A 21,886-nucleotide genomic window follows, 5' to 3' on the forward strand; every position below is an offset into this window, starting at 1 on the left:
ACTATAGGTCACAGAAAGAAATTATTAGTGTGCATGGTCTAAGTTTGCTATTTGAATTGGAATAAAATTAAACTCATTTTTCTGTCGTCTAGTTTTCAGTACACAGGCTACTTACGTTCACAAATGACACAAATAGAACTTTATGTTCAAATCTGTTTATTTTGATTGTAAGCAAGCTTCAACAAAAGTACTTTAGTTTTATTTACGTTTTTTCTTCATTATACAATGCAAAAGTACGCTGTCTGTGCGAGGACTGAAATGTTTTGTTCCCTCTCTCTCTCGCTGTTAATCAACCTACAATAACTCCACTATTTCTTTATCTGCATTTTATCTCCGTCTTTCGTTGATTCACACAATCTTTTGTCTTCGATACTAACCCTGAAACTTAGCCCGTTAAATTCAGCTGTAAAGTAAAAGTTGAATCAGTTCTGCCTTTAGCGCTTCAGGGTAACGTACCATATCCCCGAGATATATGAATGATCAAATTGGCGCACATCGTACTATACAGCATGAATAGGGGATGGTCGGACCAACACACCGAAAATGAAATGCCTCAAACACCATTAACGGGAGGAAGCATAAATTCGCAAAACAAAACAAAGGGAAGACGAAAATACATGAATTCATTTCGTGTTATTTCATTTTCACGTTTCCGTATACGTCTTTAAAAGAGAAACATGAATGGGACGGAACTCGTTAGTTGCTGTCTGTGATCTCACGTCAGAAACAGAAAGTGAAATACAGGTTAGGCTCGCACTACGAGCATGATGACTCAGATAAAAAAGACAGTAAGTCTACGTCAGTCTAGTGTATAGGCTACTGCTGTATCCTGCCACGACCCTCCACATGGATTACCAGATGTTGGCGAACGGGGGCCTTCTTCCTCTTACTTGAAAGTACAAATCCGTCCTCATATACATGTGGATTGTGTGAATGCAGCAATCTAGTAAAACACATCAGAGAAAGTTCGGGGGAAATCGGACAATCCGTTCCAAAGTTTTGAATTTTTTAAGTATCTGCGCAGTCACTTTTGGATAAGAAGACTACTACAGTGAATGATGTTACATTCGTAGAATGATATAAGAAAAATACAGTACACTGTATAAAGAGTACAATGTATTTCACAAAATTTTATTTTTGAAAAAAAGGGCGTTTCCTCGACTTGTCAGTGACTATGATAAGAGTAAAATTATTTCCCCTGCCTTCTGAAAGGAGGCAAGTCAAGTGTTCTTTTATTATCCGAGAAAATTGAAAATATGTTGATTTTTCTATATATTTTCTTTATATCGTTGTACACATGTGACATCACAACACCAGCTGTAGGCTTAGTAGTCTTCTCATCCAGCAGTGCCTGAGCAGAAACTTCAAAAATTCATAACTTTTGAACGGATTGTCCAATTTTCCTCCAACTTTCACTGTGTGGCTGCTTTCACTCAATCCATGTCTATGAAGGTGAACTTGTCCTTCCTTTGTCTCAGAATTGCATCACCTTGAAGAGATTGTCCAAAGACCCCTTTGCCTCATCAGTAGGGAGATGGGATCATGATCTTACATCACCATCGGTGCCTGACGTACTTGAACTCGTACTACGAGCATGACTCAGGTATTGGATGTAGGCCTACAGTCCTATTCTCTTCCGTTCCCGTCCACTAGGGATGCAGTCAGGAAGATCTTAAAACACTGAGCTGCTCCCGACTGTCTGTCATCTATACCCAGCCTTGTGCAATTTTGTTGGTGGGGGGGGGGGGGGGGGGGGGGGGTGGCGGGCTCGCCTAATGCGCTTCAGGTCGGGAGGGGTGGATTGCTGAGTGAGTGGCTGTTGTAGAGGAAGGAGGGGAAACAGAAATTGATCTTTTTCATTTAGACCCGTGTCCTCTTGACAAGCAATGTCATGACACTGTACTTTGTCGATCGTAATACGCAGAGCTAATTGTGGTACAACACCAGTGTAATTACAGGAACATGTAGAGTTAAAATGATAATTTTAAACATTTTTAATATCTCCGAAGTTCACGGGATCAAATACGTGTATTGAAATATCCATCAGGGAAACCAATAGCTATCCTTGGTGATAGGGGCTTTTTTGTATGCTGCACGGAAATTATGGAATAATCTCCCTCTGTTTGTACGCCAAGCAGCTAACGGTTAAAAGCACATCTTTTGAACGATGCTACATGTACTTATGTTTGAATTATGAACGTCATGATTATTACTTTGTAATGCTTAGTTGAGTATATTACTAATATTCAAAAAGCTGCGCTATATAAATGTCCTTTATTATCATCATTATCATTACTATTATTATCATCACTATCACCACTACTTCGACTACTACTACTATCTACTACTAGTACTAATCTGCAATCTTGTGCACACACGCACACATACATATATATCGATACACAGGGGTGGGGCACTCCGTCATGCCTAAAATCGATAAACGTTATGGCAGGATCTGAATCTGAAACCTGCGTACATTGTGATCAGGCTGTACCAGCTGCTTGGAGAAACAGTATAGATTTTTGCAAGTGATTTTCAGGCTCAACGAAGAGCGAGGAGGGGATTAAAGGTGTCTGACACTTTGCAGAAACCAAAGTCCTATGATTATATAATCAATTGATCCCTATATAATTTGTTAAGACAGTCTGCAGATGACCTTCTAGATAGCGCAGGGTACAGTGTCATTTGGGAAGCGGGTAAAGGTGTCATCCAAAGGAGTACAAATCCACCTCTTTATTGATTTTGGCTGCAATATGACCGTTTCTAACTCAGTGGGGCCTCTCGAGTGTTGGGACTGTTCATCTATCAGGGGCCCTGCTATTAATTGGGGGCCAGAATTGCCAGGTAATCATTTCCTTATCCGGGGAAATAGGGACATTGTGAGTGGAAAGCTTGATGGTCAAGGTATGTGAGCATTCAGCAAGATTTGAACCTAGGACCTCGTGTTCATGAGTCCAGAACCTTACCCACTAGATCGCAGTGCTTCTACTCACAAATGAAAAATAACCCTAAACAAATAAACAAGAACAAAAAACAAAACTTTTGAAATATGGTAAGCACAAAAAATTACGTGAGTGTAAATGTTTGTATCTGACATGTTTATAAAGTCAGACTGCAAGATTAGAATTAAAATTCCAGTGCTATCGTTCTGCCTACTCAACTTGATTCTCTATGTGAGAAGGAAGTGTATGTGTATGTTTATCCTGTGCTTTTTATCTTTCATTTTCAGACAATCACACAATTTGTTGCATTGTAATTAAACACCAATGAAGACCTACAGATGATCTGATGGTTGTTTCATGGTAGGTGCCAAAACAAGCAAACAAACAAACTAAAAACAAAAAAATACAAAATAAACAAACAAAAAAAGCTTAAAAAAAAAAAACACAATACCAAACAAATAAAAAGCTCGCAGTCAAACAAAACCTTAATGTCTTAGTCCCTGCTTCTTAGATCCCCGTTAACAGAGCTTTACCTCATTTCCTCATCAAATGCAGCATGTACGACAACTATTTGTAAAGTAACAAACTTATTTTACGTACAGACATCATATTTTCATGAAAAAATTACTATGGATGTTAAAACAATTTCAAGATATACATTTATCTAATTCAAAGATAGATTTTTTGATATTTGATAACAAAAAGAGACATACTAATTACATTGTATTGTGAAACCTTATTAAATGTAATTGGTAGCTCTGGAAACGAGGCAGGTCCTACAGAAAGACTCATCTCGTTGTACCAGGATACAGTGCACTCCCGTTATAATGAACACGGTTGTAACGAAATTCCGGTTACAACAAAGTGAAAATATAGGCCCTGGCATTATCCGCTATATGTTTTTTATTGTTTTATTTGTACGGTTATAACAAAATTTCGATATAACGAAAGAAAACTTTGTTATAGCGGGAGCCCACTGTATAACATATTTTACCTGGTAAACACGGAGTACTACCTGTCCTTGGTTAATATCATAACATCATTTGCAAAAACTTATCTTTCTTTTCAACATACTGCTGCTTTGGAGATGAAATATTGTACAGGAAGTAAAGAAACAAACAAACAAACAAAAAAGGATTAGTACTCCTCAAATTTGAAATTTTGTGGAAATTGACATCATAATAATGTAAAGAGAGGGTCACTAGCTATATAATTGGGTGCACCAGTCGTTAAATGAAAGAGTCATCTCTTCTTTGACTGACTGCAAAACAAGGACAGATGGGCAGCCATCTGTGGCATTGAACGGATACAGACAACACACAAAGAAAACGGATAAAGGTCATTCATAATCACTGAAGAACACTTGGGAATATTTCACTTTATTGAAAAAAAAAACCCCAAAAAACAAAAATGATGTCAAACTACGTTACGCTGTACAATCAAGGTGATAGGTTCTGAGCAGCAAAGAAATTAAAGTGTGATGTACACATATCAATATGTACTGCTGAAAGTGTTAAAAGAACAACAAGAGACCCGCGGGTCTAGCGCTCACCTGAGTATCGCAAGTTCACCTTTCACGCAGTCACTAATCTAAATTATTCACAGCTCTACCAAAATTTGACCAGGCATTCTCAAGTAGAAGATGAAAATGTACAATAAGGGCCCAATTTTTTTAAGATTCCTTAATTTGGGGGGATTGGGGCTCCCTGGGGCCCTCTGGGTGGGGCATGGTGCCCATTTTGATAAATTGAGATCCTGACCCCCTAGGGATGCTACCTGCCAAGTTTGACAAAAATCCATCATGAGGTTTTCAGGAAGAAGATGAAAATGTACAATTCAGGCCCCCATTTGGACCCTTCCAACCACCACCCCCCCCCCCCTACCCAAGAGGGGCACCCCTGGATCTCCTATGAACAAACTTGAAACTACAGTCATTAATGTACTCACTCATAGTATTATCTCAGCTCTATATATAACTTCTGATTCTAGAGAAGATTTATAAAGATTCCTTCATTTGGGGGATTTGGGACCCCTGGGGGCCCCCTGGGTGGGGCATGGTGCCCATTTTAACAAATTGAGATCCTAACCCCCTAGGGATGCTACCTGCCAAGTTTGGTGAAAATAGGTCATGGGGTTCTCAAGAAGAAGATAAAAATGTACAATTTAGGCCCCATTAGGACCCCTCCTCACCCCCTCCCTCCCCTGGGTCCCAAGGGGGGCACCCCTGATTCTGCCATGAACAAACTTGAAACTACAGTCATCAATGTACTAACTCATAGTATTAACTTAGCTCTATCACTTCTGGTTCTAGAGAAGAAGATTCTTGCGGATATTCCTTAATTTTGGGGGGTTGGGGCCCCCTGGGGGCCCCCTGGGTGGGGCATGGTGCCCATTTTCACAAATTGATTTCCTAACCCCCTAGGGATGCTACCTGCCAAGTTTGGTGAAAATGGGTCATGGGGTTCTCAAGAAGACGATGAAAATGTACAATTTAGGCCCCATTAGAACCCTTCCCCACCCCCCTCCCCTGGGTCCCAAGGGGGGCACCCCTGATTCTGCCATGAACAAACTTGAAACTACAGTCATCAATGTACTAACTCATAGTATTAACTTAGCTCTATCACTTCTGGTTCTAGAGAAGAAGATTTTTACAGATTCCTTAATTTTGGGGGGTTTGGGCCCCCCTGGGGGCCCCCTGGGTGGGGCATGGTGCCCATTTTAACAAATTGAGTTCCTAACCCCCTAGGGATGCTACCTGCCAAGTTTGATGAAAATCGGTCTTGGGGTTTTCAAGAAGAAGATGAAAATGTAAAAAGTTTACGCACGACGCACGACGGACGACGGACGACGGACGACGGACGACGGACGACGCACGACGCACGACGCACGACGCACGACGGACGCCGGACGAAGGGCGATCGCAATAGCTCACTTGAGCCTTTGGCTCAGGTGAGCTAAAAATATAGATACACTGTACTTCATCAGCAATATATATATATATACATATACACTGTATATAAATCTTTTCAACACCACACACCCGCTCGCAAACACAAATTGCAAAGTCACCTATTGTTTATACAGAAATAGAGTGATCGGAGGAGGCTCAACTCTCTCATCAGATCATTACAGTACCTCAATTTCATCCATATTCACGTATGATTTCACATGGTCTTGGGTTTGCATCCGAAATCTTTGCATGCAAGCAGCTGATTCTGGTGTCTGAAACTGCCTCTACACCCACTGTGATTTATCGCTGTAATCTTCAGCACTTCATTAACATCACATGGAAGTCCCATTACTAGCGATTAAGAAAAACTAATTGAATGTAGTATTGGTACTGCATGCGGTAGTGTGTACCAAAGAAATGAAGGAGCATCACATTGTAAGTTGCCACTGCTAAAATCTGATGGTTACCTATGTTTCCTTGTTCCCTTTTGTTAACATCCACATTGTTGGGTGTCACTGTTGATTTCAGACACTGAATACATGTACGTGCAGTTTGCAAAACAACAGCACGATATTGAATGTCTCCACGGGGGAGATCATAATAAATGTCTCCACAACAGGGATAATACCAGACAAAGCTTTGCATTGTGAGTCTCATTGACTCAGCATTACACACAAATGTCTAAAATAGAGACATTCATGCACATGTCAGTCAATATTTTCCACTGCCTGGTACACCACTGATGACAATGATGATGATGATGATGATTAACCCTGAAAAGACTGGGCTATTTTGACGCCTAGCAGGGGGGGGGGGGGGGGGGGGGGGGGGGGGGGGCTCGGCCTTTGACCACGCGATTGCGACGAAAATTGGTAGATGCATCACTCACAACATAATTTACAAAATATAATTGGTAATCATTCCCAATTATTCAAATTCATTTTCAACTCATTACGCTAATTATGTGCATGACATTAAAATGTTGGCTGTACACGGCCTGAAAATCTATAAATAAATGTCCCAAACTGCTAATTTCGGGTCTAGGTACTCTTTTTAGGATTCTTACTGAATGTAAAGAAAAAAAAATTGCTGCATCAATTTTTTTTTTATCATATATTTTATCATTTGCAAAATTTCATTCTTTTTTTACTTTTTGTTTTCTATTGTTTTTCGATGGAAATCACCCGGGACACTATTCTGATCATAAACAAGATGAAATTACCTGTAATTGATTTTAAACAGTTAAAGAAAAATAATGATACATTTATGAATTTTGGCTGGAAACAGAATTTGCATTAGATTTGGTCATGAAATCACGTTTCTGAGCAATTCTGGGTCTGACATGCACTTACAGAATATTGTGTAACTTTCGCATACCCAGGCGTCACAAATTTGGTCTCAAAAGTCTTAAAAGAAAAAAAGTCATGAAAAGACGTGACCCAAGATTTTTACATTACAGATCTATCATGAAAAATGTCGAAAGGGGGGGGGGGGGGGAGGACACTCAAAATCAGCTTCCCCCCCGCTTTTCAGAGTTAAGATGATGATCTTGTCTGGCCAAAGAAGCAAACTCTCTCTCTCTTTGCATGAAGGACATTGCAGAATACCGACTTCATGGCAACCTCTCCACTCTAGTGAAAGACTTCAAGCAGATTGAGGTCACTGGACGATCACTGTCAAGGTGAGGAAGCACATCTACGTCAAAAATATGTCTCCCTCTGCGTCTGGCCTTCTTTGCTGGACGATAGTCGTCCAATAGCGCAGCTCTCCATCCAGAAGTCATTCAATGCAGCCATCATCACCTCCACATAATCCTCTTACGAAAATCCAAGGCAATTAATCCCACTACTCTCTCTCTCTTTTCCTACGGCAGGGAAGAGGGCGACAGACATCAGAAGATGTTGTCCAGACGGAGCAGCAAAGTGTCATCAAAGATCTCTCCATGAGTGTCCATCCCACCTTGGACCAGGCAGCACAGGGTGGCGTCGCTGTCCGTGGCAACCGCAGCAGCTCCTGCACCGCCAACAGCGCCCTCGCCTGACATCTCTGCGAGAATTAGCATATACATTATAAGAAACATAGCTTGTGTCAATTCCAAGTCCAAAATAATACTCTTGACTGTACAGTGTATATGTGTGAGTATCATGTGATGTAGCCCATACTGCATATGCTGTTATTTTAACGAGGGTTTCTTTTTGCAAATTTCACGAATCACAGTTTGACTGCAAATGTAACATCACATGAGCATGAAAATATCACCACGCGCTTAGGTAATAGTGTGCCTATGAAGGCTTCTGTGTCAATTCGCGAAAACAGCATGTCGTGAAAATGTTCATGACCTCATTCGTGTAAATATTTGTACACAGAGATAACAGCGTATACAGTATTCTTTTCATATTGGCTAGCTGGAAGACTAATACATAAAGTTACCCTTTGTTATTAGCACTGTTCAAGGGAACACATCTGCAATACCATTACTTTGCACGTTGTGTGAGAGCAAACTTCTCCACGACGCATAACAAAGAGTTAAGTGGTTGGTAAAATACTTACTATGGTCACTCTGATAAAATATTTGGATTCTGGATGAAACTATTGCCTAGTTGATGTGCCCTGCGTTAAAGGCCCACAAGAGTTTCCATAATTACGTGGCATTAACTTTGTGGGATACGCTGTTACTGTTTCATTTTGAATTGTTAATTGTAAATCTGTCTTCATTTCATTTAAAATCACATAGATTGTAAAAATTAGTGGAGAAGCCTACTGCTAATCATACAAAAATGAATAAATACTAAAACTAGAAATGTCGCTATGGCGACTGTTATGCCTCCGCCATAATGCATGATTCTCCTAATAGGTCTAGATAGTACATGTGGACAATGTGTGATTACATTTTCACAAAACTGGCAAAATATTGAAATGACAAGTTTGTCACAAATGTGTTGAATGTTCATCTTCCTTGACCTTGGTTTAATTGGATGAATAGGAGAGCATGTATTTGGGGATTTAAGGACTTTATCTTGACTTTGACCCATTCATACATTTATGCATTGAGTAATTTTCATGGTACCGGTATGGAGAAAAAGTGCAATTTCTGTACTGAATAGTAAATTGTTACCATGTTCATCTGGCCTTTGACCCTAAAATTCATAAGATAATCACTTTCAGGTAAAACATGCATAGATATGCAGTAAGTTTCACGATGAATTGAGCCACTTCCGAGATATGGAGGAAAAAGTTAGCTCAGCACTTTCACTTGATCTTTGACCTTTTGACCTTTGAGGCAATAAAAAAGAAAAAGAAAAAGAAAACTCTCCAGAGAATTTCTATTAGGTTACACATGCATACACCAAGTGTAAAAAAAAAAAAAAAAAAAAAAAAAAAAAACTAATCCTGCTGGCATTGCATGAACATGAGGGTAATAGTAAAATTTTGAAGTGTTGCACTTGACCTTTGACCCCATGAACCCTACATTCTCTAGATAATCACTGCCAGTCAGTACGTTCCATGAAGATACCTTGAACAATTTTCCAATTTACAGAGGAAAAAAAAGAAGTTTTAATACTTTTACTCGACCTTTTGACCTTTGACCTTTGACCTCATGACCCAAACTTTCACCAGAGAATCTAAATTGGGTAATACATGCATACACTAAGTTTCAAGAAAATATCTTCAGGCATTGCATAGATATGGTGGAAATAGTGAAATTTTATGTATTTGACCTTGACCTTTTGACCTTTGACCTTTAGCACGTGCACCCAAAAGTTAATAGGCACAACTTCACCCCCTAATACACATACATGCCAAGTTTCATTAGGATACCTCAATAGCTTTTGATAGTTACCTTGTCCACAAAATTCATTACGGACGGACGGAAAGACGGACGGACGGACGGACGGACGGAAGGACGGACGGACGGACGGACGGACGGACGGACGGACAACCCGAAAACATAATGCCTCCGGCACCACTTCGTGGCGGAGGCATAAAAAAGGTACAGGCATGGGTGACTGACATTTAGGGGTCCATTTTTTGTCTTCTCTCTTTTTTTTTGGTCAAAAAAAAAAATCATGCTGGTATATCTGGGTGTTTCATAATCATGGTTTGATGACTTTGTATTGCCCTAGCCTGACCTGAACATATGTACTTTTCTTATATCTTCTTGAGGATACAACATGCAGAAATGTATTCATGTTGAGACATTATGAAGTTAGACTTTGAAAAAAAAAGTGAAATCAGAAGAAATTCAACATTTGATGTTGTATACACAACTTGATTATTGCCTTCTAGTTGTCATTTTACCTGTAAAATGCCTCAACCTCCTCATTCTCGGTTTTCATTTGCTTTTAATGTCACTTATATGTCTGAGTTTTCACCAAGAAAGTAACATGAAATGCCAGCTTTGGTGTCCTTTAAACACTGCATTCATATGCGACCATGCCATTGCCCAGCCTCTTCACCTTGAGACAGAGACAGACATACTACAATGTAAGTGCTTGCCTTAACAAACTTTCTTTTCTTTCTGAATTACATTGTATGTGGCTGTCTTGATTCTCGGACAAGACATCTTAGCGGAAGTGTTAGACAGAGCATTGCCTTTTAGCAAACTCTTTACGGTACATAAATTGAATTTACTTTCGATTGTTTGACTGGCCAATAATCACATTCTTTTTCTCTATCACATGTTGGTCACTCCTGGCACTATGTACAGGGACGCCTGGGAATAAATCGACTGAAATCTGTACAATGCAAAAGGAGGCCATGAATGGCTGGGTAGGTAAAGTTTGACACTTTCAACTAATCTTGCCAAATGTGCCATGATTTTGTCTTTTAACAATGTGAGCCCTTTCTCTATCACTCTGCTGTGTGTGTGTGTGTGTGTGTGGTGTTTTTTTTGGGTAACATCACAGATACCAAATGTGCGACACATATTTGGTATCTATGTGTACCTCTCAAAAATGGATTGAGCTCACACATCAAAGTTATCTACTAAAATGCCCCTCTCTAAAATATGAAAGTCTTTTACTCAGTCAAATAAGATGTTCTTCATGATTCCTCACCTCACAATGCAGCTCCACTACAAGTTCAAGTTTGCTTTGATAAATACAGTAAGATCACTCATGTACTATAGGATGGAAAATTGATGAATTGCTGTTGTCTTGCAATAACCCCACAATGACTTTTCTTAGGAAGAAAGGGAGTGCAGAACATTTGCTAAAATCATCAACCAAAGACATAACTTTTTGAACACTTTTAAGGTAGAGACCAGTGGGAGTAATACAAGATGATGACATCCTACGGCCTTTTAATTTGTGTATGTGGTAGTGAGGCATATTCATTCTTTTACGAAGATGTGTGAAATAGTAAAAAAAAAACACATAACTTTCTTATTTCAAACCAGACTTTGATGAAACTTCCACTATTCTTTTTTCCTTCTTTTTTTTTGTTTTACTCTACTTATGAAACCAAACGTGAACATGTAGGGGAATTACAATTAAACGAAGTGACTGTTTTATAAATACTCTGCTTTGTTAGAAGTGAAATTCTTTCTCAGCCATAAACGCATCCAAATATTGTGCTTGAAGTTTTTAGGGCAAAGTATTTCTGCTTGTCACGTCAAAAACATTTCTAGAGTTGGATTAAACGCTCATGTAGGGATAAAGAGAGAGGTTTATAGCGAACAAGGTATTGCATATCCTAATGCTCTCCCTCTATCTTACTTCTCTTCCCTGAAAACTTGGATCCTGTTACCCTGGTGGTGTTGTTAACTACATCTTGGCAAGGATACTACATTGTTTACATTTTCATCCCCCCCCCCCCCAGATTGTTGACAGCACCAATATTAGATGGACATATGTTACATCACTCAAAGAGAAATAATAAGGGAGGTATTCTGACAGACCGAAAAGAGAAAGAGCAAAAAGACAAAGGGACTGGCAAAGACAACGGGAGCCACGCCATCAAAATTTACTTCTGGGTGGAGGGTTTCATGGGTACACCATGTGGTGCGCCATGTGGCACACCATGTGGTACTAGCCCTTGCCAGAACTGTAGGGATTGAAGGAGGGTTGATCAGCAGAAAAGTGAGGAAGTTGTACAAAACGGTGCATTCTTTTGTTCTTGTTGACCTTCCACTTATCTCTTATCCTCTTTCCATCCCAGCATTCATTGTATGGACTCTCACCACATGGTGCAACCATAAAAGTCTGTGGTGAAACTTTCCAATGCTATACACACCACAGAAAATTTCATGAATCAAGATCTGTTATTTCTATGCCCCACATTGTTTCATCATCTGCCTTAGCACTATTCACCACACGCCATTTCTGATATTTGAAGTTAAAACTTGTATCATGTTGCCATGTAAACTGATAAAGTCACCTATTAAACAATCATATGGCTGTGTACCTCTCTCAGTACTGTGGGCAACTTACTTGTGAACAATGAGTACAGCATTCTCTGAGTTGGTGGGCCTTCAGAGAGGCAATCATGATATTCATACAAACTGCTGCCAGAGCCTTTTTTTTTTAAAGGAGAGTGAAACCCAATGTGAATTGAGAGAAAGCAGCAATATTAGTACTAGAACTCATCAGCGAAGTTTGAGGAAGGGCAGACAATAAAAAAATCATGAATTCTTAAGGCTTTGATGCAGCCATTGCTGGATGAGGAGACTCCAACATATTGTGATGTCCCATATAAAGAAAATTGAACATATCATTATTTTTCTAGCATAACAAAAGAACACTTGACTTACCGGTACCTCTTTCAGAAAGCAGGGGGAATAATATAACCCCTAACATATATGTCAGTTACAAATTGAGCCAATGTGTACTTTTCATCAAAATTGAAATTTTGAGGAAGGGATGATGTGTTCTATTTATATTGCTGTATTCACTCAATCCACGTGCATATTTGGGTTTTATTCCCCTCTAGGTAATCACATAATGCTAAGGACAATCCAATGGGGAGTCCGCACCAACTTTCATCCCCTACCTGGTGCACTGCCCATCTGCTCGGCAACTGCCTCCACGCAGGACGACAGGAATGTCTCTGCACTGCTTTCGGGGTCACCGGCGGGCACTGCGCCAGACGGGGCCTGTGATTGTGCCGCCCCATTTTGAGAGCTCCTAGACGATGACAGCTGCGGCGTCTCACGTGGGCAGGGCAGCGTGACCAGGCACATGGCGTGGTCCAACCGAGGGGCTGGAGGGGGCCCTGAGGGGCTAAACTTGGTCCACCTCGACTTCCCTGACAATAGCAGAGGGAGAATGATTTGAAAGTAGCTTGATGATATCAGGGCTGCCAACCTCTGCAGATCTAAACACATACTGATGTACAGTAAAAAGCATACTTTTAATGCAGAAGTCATAATTTACATGCCAATCTGAATCTAAGCAGAAACATTTTTCTTTTGAAAAAATATTTTCTTATTTTTGACCAAGGAAAATCATACTAGCAGCTTGCAGCTCTGTAATATGAATATCTTTCTTGTATTCTGGAAATCACAAGGCAAGTGCTGTTGCTTGTGGCAACCATGAAATACAAAGAACCTTGCCCAATACAATAATCCGAGAGGTTTGTCAGTGCTCCTCAAGTGAATACTGCAAACAGTTTCAATGTTTCGAGACAAAGATTGAAATCAATCAAAAGACAGTGTTAATGATAACAATAATGGAATCATTTAAATCACCATGATAACATAGTACTAACAAATTTAAGACTACTACAATTACTGGTGATAACAGGATCATGATGACAATTCAATACTGCTGTGATAAAGAAAATAAATGACAATCAACTATGGGGGAAGGGAGGATGATACGGAATTTAGGTCAGCAATATGACCCATCTACAATGTACTTCAGACTTGCTGCAACCACCAGCACTTTCCACTGTGAAATCTGATAATGTGCTGGGCATACTAACATGCTCCCCTCTCCCCACCCCCTGCAGAAGAATAGAAACACACTCACGATGCTTAAAGCTTGGCTTGGGCATCATATTGATGTCATAAGTGAAAATGAGTTGCACCTTGTGCATACCTCCAAGATACCACTATGCTTCTCACAATGAGCTAGAAGTCCACACACTAGTTCATCCAAGGCAACCAGTACTTATGGAAATGAACAGTGCCTCTTTGCGGCAAAATGTGGCATTTCGATTAGACAGCTTAGGCAGGACAAAATAATATGAGATGTTCATATTTCATTGGATTATTATACTGTAAAAGTGGATATTTTTGCGGGACTTACTCTTCATGCTCAAAAGGGCAAGAAGAGTTTCGTGAGTTTTTAATTCCACGGAATCAAGACATCAACTACTGGAACACACGGCAAGCAAAAGTATTCGCGCTAGTTTCCTGTTTCTGCGAAAATTTCCACTTTAACAGTAATCCACTTGAAATACATCTAGGACTTCACCTTCAAAGTTCAGGATGAAGGATTGTTGTACAATAACTCACTTGTGTCAAAGACAAAGCACTCATCACTTGCTCCTTCCTGCGTCATACCACCAAAGATGAGGATCTTGTTGCCATGGAACACACATCCATGGGCAGCTCTACCTGAGGGGATGTCTCCTTTGCACTTTATGAGCTTCCACGTACCAGTGTCTGTAAATTGGTAAAGAATGCATTTGTCAACTATATCATTGTCACAAGGGGGGAGGGGGAGCAAAGACTGAAAACAAACAAGAATTTGACAATATTCAGTTAGTCTAACAAAGGGATAAATGCATTTCGCAGAACAAATAAAAAAAACTCTGAAAGACCCAGCTCAAGGTACATGTCACACAAGGCGCCCAATAAAGAGATACACTGGCAAGGGGGGGGGGGGGGGGGGGGAGAATATTACCAGAGGGGTCATATCTGTGATCCAGACCAGAAAAACTTTTGAAAAATACTCTTTGAGGCATGTACAGAGCATTAAATCATAGGGTTGCCATTTTGACAGTCCCACACAGGCTACAGGATGGAAGGTATTAAATCAAGTCAAAGGAAATGGTATCAAAACAAGCACAACAAGAATCAAATACAGAGAAAACTGTTTGGCGCAGTACATTGCAGATCTGTCAAGTCACACATATTTACAAGATAATCAATTGTCAGCCTCAATGGTTTCTTAGCATCATATCCCATTTATATCCATGCAGAAAACAAAGGGAAAACCTTCTTTGCATCAGGTTTCCTAATGTCATATTAGGGAACCCTGTTGCAAAGAATGTTTTTCACTTATTTTTTTTCCCCCTGCATGGGTACAAATAGGACATAATGCTAAGAAACCATTGAAAAAAAAACTAAAACTTTGACATTTGATTATCTTGTAAATATGTGTGACTATAGATTAATTCCTGCACCTCACAGCCTTGTCACTATTTTTCTCCCTCTCTAAGTATTTCTTCTTTACCAAAGAACTACTTTGAGATAGCTCATGACATACGATTTCATGACACATACAGCATACATTTCTCCGGGATTTACCTCATGTAAAACATTTATCACATCATATAAAATGTTACATGACATGTAACATTATGTATTAATTATGGTACGTGATAGCTTTATCCAAGGTAACAGAACATTCATCACTGTAATTAGAGTGCATGTCCATGCAATATACTGTAAAAGTGGATCGGCCGGGTAAGAAGAGTTTCGCATGTTTTTAATTCCGCGGGATCAAGAAATTAACTACTGGAAAATAAATCAAGCAAAAATCTTCGCGTGCTTTTATTTCCGTGCTAGTTTCTGGTTGCACGAAATGCGCAAAAATCTCCACTTTTAGTAAATGAATATCTATATGGAAATAATCCTTAGATATAACTTACTTGCTAGAACCAATGGCCAGTCATACACCATTTCAGACAATCACACACTCCCAATGCATAATCAACCTTCATGTGACTCTAATTTTAGCAGTCTTTGGCCTCTGTTAAATAAAACTGCGCTTGAGCTGATTATTCAAGTCTTGTTATGAACTAAAAGGACTGCCGCCAGGTATTTCCCGTCCTGCATCATTCTCACCTAAGCTGTACTCGTGCATGTCGCTGTAAATTGTGCTTCCCGCCATTCCCCCGTGGACGTAGATCTTTCCTTCACACAGGGCCATCACATGGCCGTGTCTCGCTGGCGGTACCTTCCCAGTGGCTGGCAGCTGAGACCACTCTCTGGTTTCTGCAAAGAGAAAATGAAAAATAAAAATAAAAATTGGAAAATCAGCCTAAAAGAAATCGAGCAACCCTTTCAGACACAATACACAACTATTGATTGTCAAAATACCTTGCTTCAGTCCATGAGGAATCCTGTACAAGGTGGTTACAAAAAGTTACAAATGCTGTCACATCCATCTACTTAACTGCATGTACATATGATTATCCCAAGGAAACAGATTATTCATGGTACAAGTATGGCTTCATTTTATACACATTGTTCAAGAAGGTTTCCTATTAGGGAAAATCTAAGCTGTGAAGTCTTAAAGATTTTAGTGCCTCGAAAGCTCTAAGATAATGCGGCTGAACATCATCACATACTTTGAAAAAAAAAAAAAAAATATGTGAGTGATGACCAATCTCTTTTCCATTCAGAAAATATCTGTAACTAACATGTCTTGCTGGGGTACGGATGCCCCAAGCAATTGCATGGCTGGCTTTGAACACAAACCTGCATCATAGACATGTATCTGGGTGTCGCCTACTGGTTCCGGCCCCTGAAGACCACCTGCAAACACGTACAGCTTGTTGCCCTCGGCAACGCTCCCTCTACAGGTACGAGGAGACGGAGGTGTACCACTGGTGGGTACTGTACTCCACGTCTTGGCACCTTTGCCAGGAAGAAAATAAAACTACAAATTGATAATGTTGCAAATTAATAATGTTATAACAGTATCTTTAAATGTATTTCAATAGTTCATTATGTAATACGTGTTTAAAAGGACCATCACCTACTAGCACCTGTGCTACCTCTTGGTTCTTTTAGCAACCTCATTGTGTACGACATTGCCATATTGTAGCTCTTTTTTAGATTAATAGTTTTAGATTACATTATCATTTATAATTTAAATTATAGATTATATTCAATATGTTTTGTTTAGATCGTTCAGACAGTTACATGTGGTATGTATTAATATTGATGTATAAACATGAATTCAAACTTTCCTGTACATATGTTGTTGTTATAAATAAACTCAAACTCAAACTGAAACTCAAAATTGTTAGTCCAATCTTGTCCCTTATACAAATGCGCCATCTAGGTGAGTAGTTTGGTCACAATGAATGCGGTTCCCACTGCCTTCTAATTTCATTTGTGAAGTTTTGCAGGATGCACAATCTTTAAATTTCTTCTCTTTGAAAGAAAGTGTGCAATAGCCAACATTGGCAGAAATACTTCAGCTTCCCCATTCATATTGCAACTTTTGTTTCTTTAAATGAGTATTGAATGATTGGCATGCAGTCCTATACATGTATGCTGAAATCATACAATAAACTAGAATGTATTATGATGTACAATAATTAAAGGACAAGTCCACCTTCATACACCTGTGGATTGAGTAAATGCAGCAATATTACTAGAACACACTGGTGAAAGTTTGGGGAAAATCGGTTCAAAAGTCATGAATCTTTGAAGTATCTGCGCAGTCATAACTCAAAACTTTTGAATGGATTGTCCGATTTTCCTCAAACTCTCACCGATGAGCTCTACTAATATTGCTGCATTCACTCAATCCACATGTCTATGAAGGTGGACTTGTCCTTTAAAATGTAATATGTTGCAGCCAATTCCAGCACTCTAATATGCACTGCATCATGATCACTCTTGGCTACACTCTTGAACTGGCGTCACAAAGAACGACATGTTTATTGTTCTCTCTTGACTCACAAAGCAGTGTGTGGTTATATCAATCTGCTTTAGATATACACCTAGGAAATTTTGATTTGTATGTATAGCATGGACAAGACATATCACACCTCTATAACTGCGCTTCTCAATCTTTTTCAACCCATGACCCACTTCGGCTCCTACAGACTTTTCTGAGGCCCAGTTAGATCAAATGTGAATCTTTTCTATTTCATTTTAGCCTGACATCGCGACCCATCTGCAAGAGCTTTGAGACCCAGAGGTTGAGAAGTACAGCTCTACAAGTACTAAAGTCAAAGATACATTGATTTTCTTGATTGAGAGGGATCACTTTGTGGCAAACCCTACCTAGATCAAGCGTTTGCACGCAGTTGAGATTCTTGTCTCGCTCTGCCCCACCAAAGATGGTGATCTGATCTTGCCGACTGCTGGGGATGAATGACGCGTGCTCGTATCTCCCCAGGAAACCGGTCATCTCTGGCTCATCCCACTCATACTCATCTGAATGCATCACAATAGTAAACATGTAGGTATGACAGGTCTCTATATCTATGAAGTGCTGCATTGAATGATCGCAGAACTGATTTTTATGAACAATAAAACAATAATACAAATCTAACTTACATTACAACACAAAACATTAGAGACCCAACTTGGGAGTGCTGTCAAACTCAACAGACAGAAAATTACACTGCTGCAGAGTAAAAAAACCAACAAAACAAAACAATGAAACAAACCAACAAACACAAAAAACAACGACTAAAACCTATTTTGAAGGTACGCAACATATAATGGTCCACATTAGGTATATTGCACACATGGAGCATGCTAAATCATGTTTAAAAAAAAAACAAAAACCAAAAAACATATTTCACTTCAAAACCACATTCTATGTATGGTATTGGATGGTATATGAACTTTTGACAACAGAATGTGTTCTACATAAATATGCAGAAGCTCTGTCAACAGGTCCTTGTGGATGTCTGCAGTAAGTGTCCTGTCAAAATACTGAATGTGTTGACCTTATGAGGACAGAGAGCCCATAATTCTGACTGAAATACATATGAAAGTCACATTAACTATATGGAAGTGATACCAAATGCTCGTTACCAAACAATTTCAAGAATGTTTTCCCCATTCTGCCTGGACAGATCTTTGTGTTAAAGGACAAGTCCATCTTCATATACATGTGGACTGAATGAATGCAACAATAATAGTAGAACACATCAGTGAAAGTTTGGGGAAAATCGGACAATCCATTCAAAAGTTACAAATTTTTAAAGTATCTGCGCAATCACTGCTGGATGAGAAGACTACAACAAAGTATGATGTCATATGCGTACAACGATATAAAGAAAACAAAAAGAGAATTTCACAAAACTCCACTTTTTGAATAAAGTGCACATTTCTTTGACTTGTTACTGACATATGCTAAAGGTAATATTATTCTCCCTGCCTTCTGAAAGAGAGAAGTCAAGTATTCTTTTGTTATGCGAGAAAAGTGAAAATATGTTGAATTTTCTTTAATCTTTCTTTATATCGTTGTACACATGTGACATCACAAGTTATAGTAGTCTTCTCATCCAGCCTTGAGTGAGCAAAAACTGTAAAAATTCATAAATTTTGAACGGATTGTCCGATTTTCCTCAAACTCTCACTGATGTGTTCTACTAATATTGCTGCATTCACTCAACCCACACGTCTATCAACTTGAACTTGTCCTTTAATTAAAGCAAAGCAAGGGGCAAATTCTTACCAAAGTCAAGTAGGTGTGTCTCGTCGAATGGCCCACTGGGGTTTGCTCCCCCGATCACAGCCAGCTTACCCAGGCTGTTGGTGTCGGAGCCCTTGAGGTGGCAGCAACACTGGCCGACCCGCATACTGGGGTGCTGCCCTTTAGCCGACACCACATACCATATGTTCTGCTTGGCTAGCCATTCCCCCTTCTCCAAGATTGGATGGAGCTCCATGATGAAAGACTAGAGAAAGCAAACAAAATTCACATAAATTACATTAAATTCTCATTTACTACATTTATACCACCTGGAATTGATTCTCTACATACAGTTTCTAGAGTGATTTTGTTCAAAGGTCAGCTAAAATTTACATGTATTTCTTTGACTCAGTATATGACAACTAATTAGTAAATTACGTGGTGAAAAATAAAGCTCTTCAAAGTTTAAGACTGACAAGCAGTAAAATTTGACATTTTGGGTGGTGGCAACAAAAGTTTCTCATGTTATCGCCATACAGTATAAATCGATGGTGGCTTCTGCATCGATTGTTTAACTTAGATATCCGTTTATACGGAGTTACCAGTATGATCTCAATTTGAACAAAAGTTTGTAAATTCTGACATCAGCCCAATGCATCTACCAAATTGAAGAAATATCACGGCCTCACATGTCAGGGCAGAGGGTAACTGCGACCAGCAGCCCCAACGTACAACGTACAGTGTTGGGGCTGCGCCATTTTGGCATCGATATTTTAATGTTGTACCAAACGGGTGCCGTTCCGGCGCTGTATTTCCTTAATTTTTCAACAAAAACTACTGGGAATACTTACATGGGTCGACTAAACCTAAATGATTCACATTGGTGACTGTTTGATGCATTTCATTGCTTATGATGCAGAAAATGCTGTCTTATAAGGCAAATATCTTCAGCTCACCGATGCTCACTAAAACTCACAATCACTTGCACATGCGCACACAATGCATTCAGTGCAGTGCATTGACAGCTGTATTACTCGCTACATGATGCATATTCACCGTGCGATGATGCATTATTCATATCCTTTTGCGTCCGTAACGTTGACGTCATTGTTTACGCATGCGTAGATGCGTACTGATGGATATACACGTTCAAAATAGCAGCAAAGCTATAGGGCAGACCGCCTACTCCTAAAAAATGTGGAAAGTTATGCAGTTTCCAGATAAATTGGTGAGAAGGACCAAGGCAATGGGGTAGTGTATATTTCATTTTATATTGTCACTGTGTTTATGATGGACATTTAGCCATGGCTTATTTGTGAAGTTGCCGTATATGTGGCAATAGGGTGTTGTTCGTGATTCTCACTTGAACGAAACTGCGGGGTAGCCGCCAGGACCCCGCCGCAGAGCGGCGGGTCTCCGGGGCTAGGCAGAGGGGAGATTGGTGACCATTTCATTCCCAATATTAAATAACAACTCCACTCACATGCAATTGACTAGACGTAGTAAAGTGGTAAGACAGATGATCTATAAAACATCACAAGATATGTTTCAGGCATTTAATACACACTAAATTACAGTGCGTATAATCATTAAAAGAAACAAAAGATAATCATAAAGTAATCATATTCTTATCAATAATTATCATGATGGTCACTCAGCTCAATTGGAAAAAGAACGAAAAACCATCCAAATTGATCCATATTCGCATATAAATTTAAACTAGGTCTAGAATGTTTCTAATAAAGTGAGTGTCAGTGATATGTGACTATGTCCACCTTCTAACACACCGTTCTATTACTTCTAATTTTACACTTATTTACAATGTGTAGGGAGACCCGAATTCCGAATTAATATCAAATTTACGAACTTGAGCCTCTGATACGAAATTTCTCTTAGTCTATTAAAATATATAGAAAATTCTAGTAATAGAATACATGTACGAGTAATGAGTAAACACTAACATTACACACATTAATTACAGTAGGCCCTAAACTAAAGCGCCCACGCCATACCATTCACACACCCGTGTACCCATTTCAATGATTTAATTTGGTGGGACTATAGTAAGGAGGTCTAACGTTAGACTTTCAAAAGCTTTTTCATCTACGAGTACGACGTACGACGAGGCTTCCTTCGCTCGTTTGAAAGCTATTCATCAAATAAGCCCACCGAAGCAAGAGACAATTCCGTACCTACAGGGGCAAAACCCAAGATGCCTCCAAGAAAACAGATTTCTCCTGAACTCCTCGTAGTCCTTCGATCTTGATGATCGTGTATGTAGCCTGTACGCTGTAGGCCTAAGGTACACACAATCTATGGAAACAACAATTTGAATGCCATACTGATTAAGATTGTCTAAAATGAATTTTGATACATTCCACAAAAAATTCAACCGTAACCTGAATGTACAATAAAAAATAGTTATACTCTAATTC

At 39.4% G+C, this 21,886-nt stretch overlaps 1 protein-coding gene across 1 annotated transcript; it reads right to left on the reverse strand.

The window, feature by feature from the left end:
- Positions 1 to 7,739: 7,739 nt before the first annotated feature.
- On the reverse strand, positions 7,740 to 21,725 carry LOC139740092 (rab9 effector protein with kelch motifs-like). The gene is made up of 8 exons (XM_071650681.1): positions 21,644 to 21,725; positions 19,494 to 19,716; positions 18,086 to 18,238; positions 16,544 to 16,702; positions 15,908 to 16,057; positions 14,351 to 14,500; positions 12,883 to 13,137; positions 7,740 to 7,938 (listed from the first exon to the last, which is right to left on the reverse strand). Exons 2-8 carry the CDS (start codon positions 19,705 to 19,707, stop codon positions 7,784 to 7,786), a joined length of 1,236 nt encoding a protein of 411 aa, XP_071506782.1. The 5' UTR covers positions 19,708 to 19,716; positions 21,644 to 21,725; the 3' UTR covers positions 7,740 to 7,783.
- Between the last annotated feature and the right edge of the window lie 161 nt (positions 21,726 to 21,886).

This window comes from Diadema antillarum, unplaced genomic scaffold (assembly GCF_040938485.1).
Source record: "Diadema antillarum isolate AM-2024a unplaced genomic scaffold, OU_Dant_1.0 seq00000834_RagTag, whole genome shotgun sequence".
Classification (NCBI taxonomy): domain Eukaryota; kingdom Metazoa; phylum Echinodermata; class Echinoidea; order Diadematoida; family Diadematidae; genus Diadema; species Diadema antillarum.